General features: G+C 42.2%; 1 protein-coding gene across 3 annotated transcripts in view; it reads left to right on the forward strand.

Annotated features, from left to right (window-relative positions):
• Positions 1 to 14,872, forward strand: part of NSMCE2 (NSE2 (MMS21) homolog, SMC5-SMC6 complex SUMO ligase) — a 298,377-nt gene extending 283,505 nt beyond the window's left edge. For 2 of the 3 annotated variants that reach the window (XM_071208022.1, XM_071208023.1), the window contains 4 exons: positions 5,699 to 5,799; positions 6,218 to 6,324; positions 8,088 to 8,174; positions 14,529 to 14,872. In XM_071208022.1, the coding sequence (XP_071064123.1) occupies positions 5,699 to 5,799; positions 6,218 to 6,324; positions 8,088 to 8,174; positions 14,529 to 14,646 (413 nt within the window). In that variant the 3' untranslated portion in view covers positions 14,647 to 14,872. The remainder of the gene's footprint in view (positions 1 to 5,698; positions 5,800 to 6,217; positions 6,325 to 8,087; positions 8,175 to 14,528) is intronic. The other variant, XM_004452960.3, reaches the window with a different exon arrangement.
• The last annotated feature ends 2,392 nt before the right edge of the window (positions 14,873 to 17,264 follow it).

Genomic DNA, 17,264 nt, shown 5'->3' on the forward strand with positions numbered 1-17,264 from the left:
GACAGCAAGTAAGATAAGTCCAGTAGGCATTTTAGGCAGGCAACAAATATTTTTCAAGAGTTTTCTTTATGCTACTAACTTTCAAGAGAAAAGTGTTCTTAGAAAAATGTTCGGGCTTAACAGAAAAAGCACATAGCAATCAACTTTTATTCCTGGCTTGCATGAAACTATCTAACTAGTAGCCAAATTTGAGATGTCTGAAGACAGACAAGTGACTAATACTAGGGCTGTGTGTGGCCTGGACCAGATGTATTTTCTGACCACAAGACCATGTCTGGATTCTCCTTTGTAATTACCATACGGCCCACTATAATTGTAAAACTTATATTTACTTCCTGCCTTTGACATGTAATTCAGGTTCCAAGGCTGCACTCTGAACTAGAATGAGGTTCTCTCTATTTGTCTAAAACCTACAAAACCATCATGTGTGAGGCAGTGTGCTTGTATTGCCACAGCTGTTAAATATGTTAAGTATATCCTTGTGAAAAATATGCCCACTCCTACCTTGTTGGATGAAGCATGCTACTAATCAGATGTTTATTGAACATCTACTGCTGTATGCCAAGGGCTATTTTAGACTCCAGGGAACTTCAGTGAAAAAGACAGCAATGTCCCTGTCTTCCAGGAAGAAGGAGAGAGAAGTAGGGAGGCAGAAAGGGTGGGGGAAGGAAAGCACGTAGGGATTCATGCCATTGGAGAATGCCTGGGTGGCTTCTTTCGCTTGGGACATCAGAGAAGGCCTCCTCAAAGAGGTGACATTTAAAATGGCATTTTAAAATGACAAGGAGTATGATCAGCAAAGATCAGAGGGAAGAACATTCCAGGCAGGTTAGTATAAAGGCCCAAAGATGGAAAGAGCTTGGCATATTCCAGAAATAGAAAAAAGGTGCCAGTGTAACTCGTGGTGGGTGAGAGGGAAACTGGTCAGAGAGGTTGGTGGGACAGGATCACGTGGGCTGTGTAGGCCTCTGTAAGAAGTGTGCAAGGGTGGGGTGGGCCCTGTCACAGCCCAGGGAGACCATTTAGGAGGAGGCTTCCGGCATCTCAGCAGGAGACGATACTGTTTTGGACTAAGGTGGAATAGAGAACAAGAGAAAGAGCTAATTTGAAATCTGGTTTAGAAGCAGAGTCAACAGAACTGGCAGAGAGATTGGGTATGAGGACTGGGGTCAAGGGAGTGATCTAAAATGATTCCAAAGATTTTGACTTGAGCAACTGGTTGAGGAACTAAGATAGGGAAGAGCAGGCCTATCTAGCTATTCACTCATTATTGTAGCTGGACTGACCATGAAACCAGATCTAAGGGTCCAGTAAATTGCTTGCTATCCCTACATTTATATCCCTGGGGCATAGTCACAGTTAGTTACTGTGTCATGTATTTTCATGCCTTTGCCTTCCTTCTTTTGGCTTTAGGAGTTAGTTATCCAGCTCATATCCAGATACTTCCCTCACTGGCGCATGTGCAAATCCTGCCCAGGTTTCCCTACCTCGGTACAGCGCCAGGGTACCCCAGGCAGGCATCAGGCTGCTGGGGAGACACAGTTATAAATAAACTTCTCCCAACCCAGAAAACCTCTCCACAGAGATAGAAGAGAAAGAAAAACAGTTTTCTTATTGAATAAGCATTAAATGAGAATGTGATACAGCACAGGCGGTCTGCAAAGAAATTGCAGACAGAAAAAGAGCTCCCCCTTTCAATATAGCCAGGCAGCTACAACCCATTCGTGACACATAACAACACATTCAGGATATTTGGGAAGGTAGGTTTACAGTTTGGGGGCCAGGAACCCCTTGGAAGTTATGCTAATCTCTTCCCAGGAAACTGGGAAATAGGGGCAATGTCTTCCTTGATTACATTGCAAAGAAATGGCTTCTTTCCTTGAGTAGACATTCTTGAGTGGTAAAATTTACAAGAAGCTTATCTAACCTTTAAAGTAAAGATTTACATATATTTCAAAGGGGACAGAGAAAAACTTACAGGTTTTCTAAAGTAAATGAAAAGAGAGCTTCTGTTCCTCTAGGAGAATGAGGCCCTTTATTATTATTTTAAATTTGTATTTGCTGCTATAAGACCCCTGAGATTGCCCATCTGGTCGAAACTGACAGATGGCATATGCTTCTACCACCATGCCTTGCATGTGTATATAGAAAAGAATATGATGTGTTTTCTTGTTTTTCTCTTTATAATCAGAAAAAACTCTGTGATCTCTAATATTTAAACAGATATAATCAAATTATTTCTTTCTTAGAGGTAGGTTGATATCTACAGTTGCCTTCAGTATATTGTAGGGGGTTAAGTTTTCTCTATGCAGTGGGAATAACAATATATATTCTTCATAGGTATTTTGTGAGGATCAAATGAAATAATGTATATAAAGTGCTTAGCACTGTATCTGCTGTTATAAAGCATTCAGTAAACTTGAAGTATCATTATTAATGAAATAATAATCTGGTGGAGAGGGATCCCAGGACCAGTACACTGATTTTAGTATTCAAATTAGCCAGGCCAAGAAAATAAAGTATACAGATACTCTTCATCACTAAATCCATCCATGACCTTGGGCAAAACCTATAATGTCTTTGGCTCTGCTTCCTCAGGTAAATAAGAGGCTTAGGATGGATAACCTCAGTTTTAAAACGTATGTGATTCCAAGTTTATCAGGAAGTTTTACAGGATTCTTTTTGTCTTTGGGTCAACTAAACTAGTTAAGTGACATTTATTGCCAGATGTGACCTTTTGTTAGCACATTGTGGAATCCCGCCGTTAATGTCATTTTCTATAAATATAGATTTAGGATGAGGAAATGTTCTGTCTCTAGAGAAGTTTAGCCCTTGAGAATCGTTCTGGTTTCAGACTCTCGGCCCGCAGGCTATTACTCACCATTAGCGCTCTTCCTCAGTCTCACTTTTGTTACCTTCTTTCATGATCATTGATGCTGGTAGCCACCTATGATGTCTAAGTTCAGCCTCTCCTAGTGGTCGGCATTACATTCGAGTTGTGCCTTCTTGCTTCTTCTACCTTTTGAAATTTAAAAATAGAAAATAAAAAGCAAACCTACAGCCTTTTACATTGGCTGAACTCTGTTATTCATCTAACATATCTTCCGGTGAGTTCCACAGTCTAATACATACAGTCAGTTCAGTGGCTGTCCTAAAATCAACCCTGTAAGAAATACTTTTATTTTGAATATCAAACACACAATCAGAAATGGGCTGCTGTAGCCACAGGAGGAGGCTTTGAAAAGAGAACCAGGAGGCAGGCGGGTGCCCAGCTCTGCTCCTTGGCTTTTCCCTCCTAGGGCCCAGCCTTCCTGAGCCATGGTTCAAGAATCACTGAGTTGATAAAAGGATTCAGGGAGCAGCTGACTGGAAATCACAAAAGCCCTCCTAGGCCTGCAGATTACTATTTCAGAGGCCCCACCCCACATCGTAGCAGAAATTATATCGCTTGGCAGCCTCCACATTAAATATAATTTTCTTACTGACAAAACTTTGGAAATATTTTTATAACTTTGCTTTGGAAATAGGTTACCCGAGAGTAACTGATTTCACTTATAATTAGCTAATAATTTCTCAGCAATTAGCATACTTGGGAATTCTTATTACATTTAAAAAATAAGTCCAGCCTACATATTGTTTTCAAATGAAATACTTTTATTACCAAATCAGCAATTAATGAAGCTAACCTAATATTACATTTTGTAGACCTTTAGTGTTTACTAATTTCACTTAAATCATTTTCTTGTTTTATAGCCAATGAATGGTTTTCAAGGTTTCAGACCTTTCTGTAGGCACCTGAGGAGCTGGGAGGCCGTAAGTGTCCAGTGACTAAAACTGCCATGCTTGAGCAGCCCTAAGCTCTGATGTCTTCATACTTGCCTTCTTCAAGGGATTTAGAGCTGGATTTGGGGACATTTCCCTACAAAAGGATAGCAAGGTGGCATACAAATAGCACTAATCCGCTCAAAGAGAGTAAACTCCCACCAAAAACATAACAAAAACAAACAAAACAAAAAACAAAAAAACAGGTAATTGGAAGCAGGATACCTGAGTTTGGCCATCAATTCACAGAACACTAACTCTGTCGCCCTCAGTTTCCCCACTCTTCTTTTGTGGCCTTTTCCCCCGCTCCCAGTAGTACCTTTCCAGACCAACGCTCCATCTGACCAAGGTGGAGGCCCAAGGCCATCGAGTCTATGGAACTGAGAGATGCGCAAAACCCTCTGTACCAGAGACAAGGGGTTCCCTGTCACACATAAAGCGAAGTAATTTTCAGATGTCTGTACTGTTTTGCCAGAATAAAAGAAGAAAGAGAAGGAAAGGGAAGGAAGAAGAGAGTGAGGGAGGGAGAGGGCCGAGGGGAGGAAGGATGAAGGACGGCCCCATTAACGCTTGTTTTTTAAAAGCTGTCTGTTTCTGTGCAGAATGACAAGCATTCCTTCTCTGGGACGCTCCACTATGCCATTAAAACGTTTCCTATCTGCTTTCCTCAGTGAGGAACAAGCACGATGTCATGGAAAGAACGCGGGTCTCACAATCAGATGATGCTATAAGCAAATCCAGCCAGCCCATGTATGCATTTGCTCAGCAGTTCTCATAGTGTGGGCCAGGGACCTCCAGGTTCCCTGAAAGACTTTCAGGGTATCCACGAGGTCAGAAATATTTTCATAATAATACAGAGATGTTATTTATCTTTGTCTGTTCTCATTCTTTTCTTTCCATGAATGAGTTTTACCTGAAGCTTCATGACCTATGATTTTGAGACAGATTGAATACTCATACAAATAGCAAAATCTGACTGTCCTCTATAAAGTCAAACATTAAAGATATTTGCAAAATTGTAAAACAGTGCAACTCTACTCACTAACATTTTTTTTTTGCAAAATAGAATTGCACCTAATTTTTTAAATGTTTTTATGTTAAATGTAATGGGTTTGTTATTGCTATTTTTAATTGAATTAATAAATATATATTTTTTAAATCTTCACTCTTAATTTCTAATATGGCAAATATAGAAAAATATAACCCCATAAAAATGCTATTTGAGGTTTTTGATAATATCTGAAAATGTAAAAGGATGCTTTTTTTTTTATCCCCCCCCCCCCAAACCCCATGGATCCGTCCTCTGTCTGCTCTGCTATTTTAAGAGGCACCCTTAAGAAGCACCAGAACTGAACCTGGTACCTCACACGTGGGAGACATTCACCTATGAATTTGAGAACTCCTGCTCTACCTAGTAGTAATTGCCATTTATTGAATATTTCCTTTTGCCAGGAGCTGTACTTAAGCATGCTACATTCTTCATCTCTTTTCATCTTTGCAACAGATCTCTAAAGTAGAGGCTTTAAAAATGGGTACCTTGGTAGCCCAAGTGTTAGCTGGAAGTGAAAGAGGTACACAGTTCTGACTCTGAAGCCACTACCCTTGGATTCCTGGATAGTAGTCCTTGGCAAATTCGCTGTAACTTTGAAAAAGTTACCATAACAGTTTCCTTATCAAAAATGTGCATAATCAGACCTACCCTGCAGGGTTCTCTTAAGATTAGAAGAGTTAATATACATCAAAGTGCCCACCACTGGGGCTGACACCAACAGCTCCTGGGAAACATGGTCTCCCTTCCTTCCATTCCTTCCCTATCTTTGGCATAAATGTTAGACCAGGGAGTCTCAAAAGACCTGCCTGTCCTTCCTGCCCCTAGATGGTCTTCAAGCAGACAGAGAGGCTGATGCAACAGAAGGAGTTGATGAAGATATGATTGTGACCCAGAGTCAGACCAACTTCATATGCCCCATTACACAGGTAGTGTTTCCTCCTCCTGAAAGACAAAAACAATATCTTCACAGAGGTAAAAAGATTCCTTTTGTTTTCTTATTTGAAATTAAGGAGGGAGGGAAGAAAAGTAATGAAGAGTATACAAAGGTTGAAGAGTATACAAAGGAAGTTCTTGGCCCGGAAAGTGTTTTCAGTCAATCATACCCTCGAGGTTCTAGGAATGAATTCATGGTCCACAAGCCAGGTGACATTGGTGCCACTGGTTGCCCTGGTGTTCTTACATGGCCCTCTGCTCTAATAATTATCTAAAGCCCTGAGAATGGGAAATTAAACATAGAAAGCCCAAGGCTAGGGAAAAAATCTCTCCAGATAATTGGCAATTTGGAGAAGTTACTGGAAGTTGATCATTATCATTCCTAAAAATCTTCTGTCTCCTTGATTACAGTTGGAAATGAAGAAGCCAGTGAAAAATAAAGTGTGTGGCCACACCTATGAAGAGGAAGCCATTGTTCGCATGATTGAGTCCAAGCACAGACGGAAGAAAAAGGCCTGGTGAGTCCATGCAGGAAGGAAAGTGGACCCTTCCCTGGCGGTAGTCAGTCAGAGGTGGTTGTTCAAGCTAGGGGAAAAGACACTTAAATGTCTCCCCTAAATTTACATTCACCTCCATAGTGTAAACACAGAAGCCGCCTTTCTGTGAAAACAGTACATAAGGGAAAAATTAGTAATCTGTTCCGGAAGAAGCTGAAGGAACAAGCTATTCGACAAGGCCTGCAAAACGGAAGAAAAAAATAAAGTACTGGACTGAATTTTAATCATTAAATAACAGGAATTTTTATGAATTTATGCTATTAAGAAATAGCCTGGGGAAAATAAAGGAGAGTTGTGATTAAGACATTCTCTCCACTCTTTATGTATAAAGTTACCAAAACAAGAGGGAAATTTTTATATTTCCTGCAATAAAGGTAATTTGTTTTATAACGGTTAAGTAAATATTCCAAGATATACCTCTAGTGGTCTTGATGGTCAAGATTTCATTGTCAGAGAAAACCTTTCATGTCTTTAATCCTTAAATAACACTTTCTAAAAGGTTTAAATAAATTCACAGATAGCTGATCAGTGAGAGATTTTTTTAATTGAAATGTTCAGAGAGAGTCCTTTTTTTTTTTTTTTTTAATTTTTTTTGAGGACCATGGAGGACCGGGACTCTGTTTGCTATAATATGGCTTGTCAGACAGAAACCCACGTTAAGTAGACTGGCTGACTCTCTGACTCAGTTTGGTATTTCTTGTGCTCTTATCACAGAGTTGTTGCAGAAATGGAATTGCAGGTGTGACCAGTTCTCAGTATACTTCTGATAACAGTCCCTTTGATGTGATGTGTGGTTTGCTTCTCCATGGCCTAGAAATTTGCTAGCCGAGACCTAGAATTGGAATTCCCCACCACTCCTCTTCTGGGTGCGGACTGGAAGATAGGGTATTTGAGACTGCAGATACCTTGATAGTCATTCAGTCAAGTAATCTAAGGCCTAATGGTTGCAAAATTTAAACTATTGTTTGAGAACATTTTTCTTTTTTCAGTTTCCCACTTACTGTTGAAATGTCCTATTTCCCTAGTGAACATTCCATTGTACCTTGTGAATAGAATTTTCTTAGTTTCTAGATTTCGAAGCCTTCCCTTTCTTAATTTTTTAAATGTTCATTCTCTCAAAAACAAATTTTGAATTTCTTGATATAATTGCTAAGAATATGAATTCCAGAGAGTTCTGTTTCATGGCTTTTCTTTCTTAAAGTTTGTGACATTCTCCTAGAGTCAGATTTGGAAAGGGCAGGCACTGATACAAAGCACCTTTCTCACCACTGTCCCTGATGGGTGAGAGCCACTCCCAAAACAGGAGTTGCATATGAATGGGTCTTCTTAATTACATACTTTGACTCTCTAATATATTTTGCCTTTCTAAACTGTACATATTAGGAAGCACTTGAGTAATATTTGTCAATCAGAGAACTTGTTTTTCTTCTTGTCATACTTCGATAACTTGAGTATCTGAAACTCTGCAAATTCCTATGGCTTTTTTTTTTTTTAAGATTTATTTTATTTATTAACCCCCCACCACCAATGTTTGTGCTCACTGTCTGCTCTGCATCCATTCATTTGTGCTCACTGTCTGTTCGTCTTCTCTTTAGGAGGTACCAGAAACCAAACCTAGGACATCCCATGTGGGAGAGAGGAGCTCACTCACTTGAGCCACTTCATCTCCATGCTTTGTGTGTCTCTCATTGTCTTTCCTCTTTTGTGTCTCCTTATTGCATCAGCTCACTGCACCTGCCCATCACACCAGTTGCTGTCTTGCTCCTCTTCTCCAGGAGGCACGAGAAACTGAACCTGGGACCTCCCATGTGGTAGGCAGGAGCTCAGTCCCTTGAGCCACATCTGCTTCCCCCCAGTAACTTAATAATAATTATTAAATCCAAGTGGGAAGAGTCTTGGAAGTTTGCAGAGAAGGTCATACTTTTACTGGGCCTTGAAGGATTTCAAAGAATGAAGAAGTCTTCCAGCCTAGAGGACCACCCCATCCAGGCCTTGTTCTACTTGGTGGATAGTTGGAGTAATTGTATATTAGCAAGAGAATGGAAGGATGCTGTAGGTAATAAGAATAGGAAAGTAGTGTAAAGATTTATTATAGAGGGCCTTAACTGTCACGATTCATTAGTTTCCTCATCTCTGAATTGATGATAATAGTTATATTTGCTTCACTAGTATATTTGAAGTTTAAATAAATTGCATGTAAACTAAAAAGTTTGTTGCACACAGTAAGACTCAGTAAACCTTATGCCATCATCATCATTGAACTTTAGCCATCCTCATCCTCATCACAATCTTCACCACCCTTATTCTATAGGCATGAGAGAAAGTAAGATGAACCAACCTGGGAGTTTAGGAAATTGTTCCAATTGCAATGCGAGGGATGGATTAAAAAGGCATGGGGAGTGGATGTAGCTCTGTGGTCGAGCACCTGCTTCCCACGTATGAGGGTTCAATCCCTGGAACCTCCTAAAAGAAAAAAAGGCATGAGGTAAAAAGCACAATTAAAGGTTTTTGCAATCGATTAAGTTACAGATAATGAGAGCCTGGATTGAAGCAACAGTGATAGCTAAAAGGGAATGAGAATGAGAGTGATTATGGAGGTACCATTGCCAGAATTTGGTAACTGACTGAGTCTAGGAGTAAGTAAGAAGCCGTGAATGATGACTGACATACCTAGTCTGTGTGCCTAGAAGGGTGCCGTCGCACTCGCCAACAGCGAGGGCACAGGAGGGGAGCATGCTCAGGAAGGATAAGAAGAGGTTCTGTTTGGGCTACATCTAGTTTTCCATCCTAACAATACAGCCATTTGGCAGTACCCAGGGGGCACAGAAAATGGGGGTTTTTGAGCCAAGGAGAGAGCTCTGAGCTAGAGATGTTAGTCTATTGGTCTAGTGGAGTCAAACCCCCTCTTCTGCCCCCTCAGCTGCAGCTCTCCCATGGACACAGTCACCCAGGGATAGCCAGCAAGGACAGAATTACGAGGGCTATCCCAACTCTGCCGCAACACCCTCAGCCCCTGATGCGGGGCCTGATGTAAAACCTCAAATAAGCCTTCTGTTATGAATTAGAGGGTATTCAGAGGAAGAAGACCGCCTACAAAGCAGTCTAAGATGTAGCCAGGAGAGATAAGAGAGCTGAGTCCCATGGGAGCCAGTTGGGAGTGGGCAGGGGCTTGAAGACAAGGGGCATTTGGCAACAGATCAAAACCTCTTCAAAAATCACTCCAGAGGTTCCTGATGAAGCATGAAGTGGTGTCATTTCCCATGATGCATGTTGGGGTGATGAGCAGTTCTGGGTTCCTGTTGTTTAAAAATGTCTGTGACACATCCAGTTTGAGAAATCTCGATTCTTCCTCCTAGATTGTTCTAATTATGTTTTGTTAGACTAGTGTTCCAGGTACATTGTGTTACTGGGCACTGACTGAGGTTTACCGTGCATGCTTCAGTCCCTGAGAAGACCTGTCTTCATTGGCTTGAGTCAGAATAAAATCATAGCGACTTCAGCCCTAACTAAATCCAGTACTTAGAATAATTTCCTAAAATATATCTCTTAATAATAAGCTATTTATTATCTTACTAATAAAGCTGTCTCATGATTTTCCCATTAATAAAGACATTTCCAATTTTACCACACTCATTTCTTCCTGTTTTTAATAACAGGATCTGTATTTTAAAATCAGTTGTACTTAAGAGCATCTAGAGTAAAATTAAGTTGAGTAGAAATGTGTTGTGGAACAGCAAAATTCCACCATTCAGCTTGTAGTCCCAGTTTTGCCGTTTTTCAAGTCATTGAACCTCTCAGAGCTTCAGATTCTTTGTCAGTACACTAGAGATCATAATGATATCTCACAGAATTTCAGGATCAAAGAAGTGGTAGGGAATTCTAGCATAGGCGTGGATAGACCAGCAAGTTTCTGGGAATGGAGACGCAAACCATGGTTGAGGAATCTTTTTCAGCTGCAGAGCGTTATGCATATAGCAGGAGGGTTCTTAAGGCAGAGAGTGTTAGTTTCCTCATTGCTTAGTGGCACGTTATTTTAGACTCAGAGGGTGTAGGATAGAGTTACGTGCTGCATTGAGGTATAATGGCAGTCTGTCCCACTCAGATTTCCTGAGGTACCTATAAACCTTTCTAGAGCTTGTCAATTTGGGAGCTCAGAAGCCCGTGAACCTTGTACTTTGAGCCACTGCTGAGACCAAGGTGCCCACAAGCCTCCCAGGACCCCCGTGTGCAGGCCGCCCTTGTGCTGGCTCTCTGCTGCCATGCTCTGCCCTGTCTGTGACCCAAGTTCCAGACCCAGCCTCTCCTTTCAGGTCGGTAGGTCTGACTCCTGCACAGGGTGACGCAAGCGCTTAAGATTGGTCTCACCACACCTAAGTTGCTCACCAGGATATCCTGGGGATTAGTGCACTAAGGCTCAGATAGTGTTGTTTTTCCCCAGGAGGAGTGCCCTGATTCAGCCTCATATCATTATGGCCTTTTCTTAGTCTTCTTACTTGAAAAAAACTTATGTTTGTTTATTCGAGATGGCAGGAGAAACAAGGTTCTCACCCAGCTCCTGCATCACCAGTCTTCCAGGAAACCTTCCCTGAACCCTCCTTCATGCTGGGCAGAATGTCCCTCCTGCATGCTTCCACAGCACCCTGCACATCCTCAGCATCCCTATGTCACACCAGTGTTACCCCCAAGTTTTGGGGGGGCAGAAGTCATGGACCAGAGCAGGGACTGGCGCACTGCCACGTCTGAGCTCAGTTCCTCAACCCTTGATGCACATCATCCCAGTTATTTCTCACTCAACCCTATGCTCTACCTTTCTTGCTGTTTTTTATTATTTTTATTGTGGTAACATATATACAGCATAAAATTTCCCATTTTACCACTTTCAAGTATACAATTCAGTGGTGTTAAAATATTGTGCTACCATCACCACCACCCATGACCAAAATAAACCTTAATTTTTATAGCTGAAGAAACCAAAGCATAGAGACTTATCACTTGCCCAGAGCGTCATAGCCAGGGTGCTTGAGCCCAGGTCTTTTTCACTCTGGAGCCCCTGTTCTTGTCATTAGGCATCTGATACTCCTTTCCCCTTGGAAGAGCTATTTGGTTAACGTCCCTGTCCCCAGAGTTTATCCCACAAGTGAGCTCAGACCCTTTGTTTGACATGGATTGCCCTCAGCTCCATCCTGTTGAAATGAACATGCAGCCCTGCTCTGCCTCAGTGGTGTGGTTAATTCCATCAGACATTCTCAAATGTGCTCATATACTGACTAAAACCAGCTAATGTCATCAGGAAGTCTTCCCCACCTCACTCCCCACTTCCCTGTCCACAGTTTATTCACTGTCTGCTCTCTGTGATAAAGGCTTTGCTCCATGGGGTGGGGTAAACCAGGGCCCCAAGTCAGACGTGGATGGTCACTGCGCTGACATACTCATTGTCATCGCAGCACATGTCATCCCAGTGTCTGACATTGCATTGCATTTCCACTCCACGGAAGTTGAAGCCATGAAAATTGCCTTTTCGGGAGTTACCAGAGTGTCTGGATCCCCTTCATAATCTCAGCTAACTACTTTCATACTTAAAGAAATAATTCACTTTGAGATTTCGAGGCATGGGACAGGAGAGAAGAAATTTGTTTAAACTAGTGTAAAACATTTCTCAAATTTTACCGTAATGCAAAGCCAAATTAATTGAATGTTACATACCTGGGCCAGAGCACCTGCATCCTCTTTCATACAATTGCATGTCTTTTCTCCTCTCTCTCTCTCTCTCTTTTTTTTGAGGTACGGGACAAACCTGGGACCTTGTATGTGGGAAGCCACTGCTCAATCGCTAAGCCACATTGGCTCAACAGAGTTGGTTTTTTCATTTGTTTGCTGCTTGTTTGTTTTTTTGTTCTTAGGAGGCACCAGGGACCAAACCCAGGACCTCCTGTGTGGGAAGCAGGCACTCAACTGCTTGAGCCACATCTGCTCCCTAATTGTCTTTCTCCGTTTAAACACATAGGGCACATTTCAGCATTTTAAAAATAATGTTTTTTTCATTCATCTTATTCATTACATTGCACGATACCTCTCTAATATAAAGATTCCATGATCCAGAGAGCATGGCCAAGGAAAGGTTTGTCCTTCCTGTTGAACCGTTAAGGTTCCTGCCTCTAGACAAAGGAGAGCTGCCACAATCAACCTCCTTCCCCTCCTGAGCTGCCTCTTTGGTCCTGTATGTATTGATTTTGACTTCGTATACCAGAGCTTTTTTGGAAAGCTGTCTCAGACTACTGGGCCCTGAGCTTTGTGTGGGCAGGAACCATCTATTTGTATTTCACAGGTATATGCTTAGACCCTAGCACAGACCCGGTCACCTGGAAGGGTCGAATGAGTGTCCACGTGTGCATGGATGTGGTGGACATGTGCATGATACAGAGGGGTCAGCAACTGGAAAACGCTTTGGGAGAATGATGATCTGGGAACAAATGATGCACAGGCGGTGAAGGGGACACCATCATTGAGTTGCTGTGCTGCCTGGAATGCTGGAATAGAGGGCTTCTCTCCCCATTTTAAATCTGAGGGCGCAAAGCCTCAGAAAGGTAAAGTGAGTCACCTTGGTTCATACCTAGCAAGTAGGTAGTAGAGGTGGAATTTATTCCCAAGGCCTCTTGGCTCTGAAATTGGGCACCTCACTGGACCGAAACCTGGTTCACGTTGAGAAGAAATCAGGTGACTTCATCCGATCCACTGCCTTCAGGCTAGACCACATCTAACCTGAGCCTGGCTTTAAGCTCCTCCTGTGTCTGGATGACTCATGCTAATTTCTTCAGCCACAGTCCTTCCTCTGAGTCCCCAGAGACCCACTCAGTCTTTCCACTGGGAGGTTGTGTCAGCATTTCAGGTGGAACATGTACAAATCAGGGTTTCTGCCTCCATCCCCCAACCTGTTTTTCCCCATGTTCTCATCATGATAAAGGCCAAATCCCAAGGGATTTAAATTCGACCCCTCTCTTTCCATTACATTCCACATCTACTCCCTCAGCAGGTCCTTTAGGTTCTACTTTCAGGTGTATCCTGAATCTGCTCGCTTGCCTGCCCTCGTCTAAGCCCTCATCTCTCTCCTGGACGTCAGCAGGATCCTCCCTTTCCCCTGCTTCCACTCTTGCCCCTCGACCTTGTGTCCTTCATTAAGCAGCCAGAGTAATGACTTTTATATTAAACCAAATCACATCCCTCTGCTATTCAACACCCTCCAGTGTTTTCTCCTCATATCTAAAATAAAATCCACAGCCCCACTCGCCTTCTGACCTCATGCTCAAATGCCCTCCCTTGGGCTGTGGTCGTTTCGGTCACACTGATCTTGCTCTTTCACTCTTGCTGCTGCCACAGCCTGGCTCACATGCAGTGCTTCAGGCCTCATGCTGTCACCACCAGCTCCACAGGAGCCTCACAGAGGCTTGCTCTGACCCACAGTGAGGAACGCCTCAGCCCAACACTCCCTCTAGACCAGGGGCTCCAACCAGGGGAAGGTTTCAGGGGGTCCGTGAGCTTGAAGGGAAACTTCAAAACAAGAACATTGTGTTTGTCGGGACGTGTTGGTACGGGTGTGATAGATTTATTAAATAATACACCGTATAATGTGGACTTAGTATGATTTTTATTTTGATATAGTGTGTTAGGAGTGCAGTGGATAACTGCCTTCAAAAAAGGTTGGTAAGGATGGCAGAGAGGGTTTTATAACGCGGTGGGAAAACGCGAATTTCTAAATGTTTGCCAAAAATGACCATTTGAACAGATGTAGAACTATGTTAGGTTATCAGGTATTGAAATTATTGGAAAGTTGTAAAATGTAATTTTGAATAATCCTAAAATTTAGTTTAAAGACATGCCAATGATGTTGAGTGTCATAAAACTATCTGCTGCTACATTCTAAGAAGGAGTCCATGCTGCACATATCTGTTGGGTTCCTTAGTGAGTGTCCATTTCCCCCATTAGAAAGTAAGCCCCACGAAGTAGGCGCGGCTGTGACAGAGCCTGCCTTAGTGAAGAAATGTATGAGTACACATCAATCCTGATTTTTAAAGCATGACCCCTTTTTTGTAAAATGTTTCCTTTTAAGTACTTGAAAGAAGTTTATAAGGCATTAAGTAGACTAACTTAATTTTCTTTCTCTGTCACAGTTGCCCTAAAATTGGCTGTAGCCATACAGACGTAAGAATGTCAGACCTCATCCAGGATGAAGCACTTAGAAGGGCGATTGAGAGCCATAACAAGAAGAAAAATCGTCACTCCGAGTAGGCAAAAGCCACCTGTGCCCAGGACATCAGCAGCCTACCTCCTACCCCAGCGTCTGTTGAGAGCAGCATGATCAAAGCAGTTAGGGATTGGCTGCAAAACATATTTTGTTCGGGGTAAACTTAAGAGTTTTAAGGATGATTAGAAGCACTTTTCTAAGTTACACCACAAAAATTCAACATATTGTTTAAGTGTTCTGTCATTTTAAATAAAACTTTGATTATCTGTGCCTGTCCTGCTTGTACTCCTCTTGATGTGTAAATTGTTCCAAAGGTATAGGTATTATATTGTTCACTAAACAATGCCTTCTTCCAAGTGATATTTGAAATGAAAGTATATAGACTCACCCCAATTATAAGCATTTTCTGTCACCATAATCAGGAATAGCCTTAAGGTTATAAAGCAAAACCAGTTTATTTACCTGTATTTACTTGGCATACTGACCATTCCAAATATGTAAATGCTTTCTTTTGTCATTCTGAATAGCATAGAAAGCTCCAATAACAGGCTTATCAGTGCAGTGATAATCGATGCCTACAATGGAAACTTTGCTGCAACCATCCTGAGAGCCCAAAGTATCATCTGAAGCAACCACAGCCTTGCTCAGTGGCTCTCTGCAAGTGGCCTCGCTCTGGGCCTCTGTGTCTCCAGCCCTATAAGAAGAGTGTTGCACAAGATGCTTTCTAATGTCCTTTCAGCCCCAAAGGCCAGGACTTAGGACCAACAGGAATCTTTAAATTAGATGACTTTGATTCTATTCTCATCGTGTGGAGAGCACTAATCTGTTGCTTGTCTCCATTGTAACTTTTTTTTAAAAAAGATTTATTTATTTCACTCCCCTCCCCCCCCATTGTCTGCTCTCTCTGTCCCTTTTTTTTTTTTAAAGATTTATTTTTTATTTATTTCTCTCCCCTTCCATCCCCCCCAGTTGTCTGTTCTCTGTGTCCATTTGCTGCGTGTTCTTGTTTTTGTCCACTTCTGTTGTTGTCAGCAGCACGTGAATCTGTTTCTTTTTTTGTTGTTGTGTCATCTTGCTGCGTCAACTCTCTGTGTGTGCGGCGCCATTCCTGGGCAGGATGCACTTTCTTTCACGCTGGGCGGCTCTCTTTACAGGGCGCACTCCTTGCATGTGGGGCTCCCCTTTGCAGGGGACACCCCTGCGTGGCATGGCACTCCTTGCGCGCATCAGCACTGCGCATGGGCCAGCTCCACACGGGTCAAGGAGGCCCGGGGTTTGAACCACGGACCTCCCATGTGGTAGACGGACGCCCTATCCACTGGGCCAAGTCCCTTTCCCTCTGTGTCCCTTTGCTGTATGTTCTTCTATGTCCGCTTGCATTTTTGTCATGTGGCACCGGAAAACTATGTCACTTTTTTGTTGTTGCGTCATCTTGCTGCATCAGCCTTCCATGTGTGTAGCACCACTCCTAGGCGGGCTGTGCTTTTTTCACATGGGGCAGCTCTCCTTGCAGGGCACAGTCCTTGCACATGGGGCATCCCTACGCGGGGAACACCCCTGTGTGGCACAGCACTCCTTGCACACGGCAGCACTGTTCATGGGTCATCTCACCACATGGGTCAGGAGGCCCTGGGTATTGAACCCTGGACCCTCCATATGGTAGGCAGATGCTCTATCAGTTGAGCCACAACCACTTCCCCATAGTAACTTTTTATCAAGTAGAATATTTAATTCAAAGAATGAAATCACCCTACTACACTAGGAAACTGAGAATAGCCAATAAAGCTGTTTAGTATAACATTTACTGGGTTTCAGGTGCTATTCGAAAGCTTTATTAATTCCTATAATCATTGTGCCCTAGGTGGGAGGGACAGTTATGACTCCCCTTGGCAGATGACGAGAACGAGGCCTAGAGTGAAGAAACCCATCTAAAGCCTTAGCGTTAAGTAGTGAGCCGGGGCTGGAGTTGGGGAGTTTGGCCCCAGAGTCTGAATTCTCAATCCCATGCTCTCCCCCTCGCTATTGATTTACTTCACAGCCCACATTTTTAAAAGCAAAACCTTTTATAAATAAGCAAGCATATACATATATACATGCATACATACATATGCAAAAAAAGTCTAATCAAAATGCAGAAAATAACCAGGTTCACATCTAATAGGCAGCGAAGCCCGTGAAATAATAACTTGTATCTGAGTTGAAAAGTGTAGTGTAAAGCAACAATTAATTCTGAAAACATTGTCAAGGGATTCAGAGAGCAGTGTGACATTTCAATTGTCTATAAACTAAGTGATTTTGAATTTCTTAGATGCTTTGGTCTGAAGCACACTTTCCCAAGGAAAGGATTATGTTTAAGCCAGAACAAACATACTTTTCATGGAATGTGGTTTCTTTGTGAAATACTTTGTTTCCTAAATAGATAGGGACAAGCATAAATGCTTGCCCAAGTTTCGATTTGCATTTTCTCCAACTCTTTCTAAAGGCAATTCTGGAATATCCGTGTAGATGCTAGTTAGAAATAATATAAATGGTATTCCGCTGTGGAAAAGCTCAGTTTTTGTATCCTATGACGCTTTTTCCTTTTTTTTTTTTTTTTTTGGTTAGTTTTTTCCTTCTTTAGCCTTCAAAAACTGTTTTTGATAAAGTTGTGTAGCTGATTCAA

The sequence above is a fragment of the Dasypus novemcinctus genome, chromosome 14 (genome assembly GCF_030445035.2).
Source record: "Dasypus novemcinctus isolate mDasNov1 chromosome 14, mDasNov1.1.hap2, whole genome shotgun sequence".
NCBI lineage: Eukaryota > Metazoa > Chordata > Mammalia > Cingulata > Dasypodidae > Dasypus > Dasypus novemcinctus.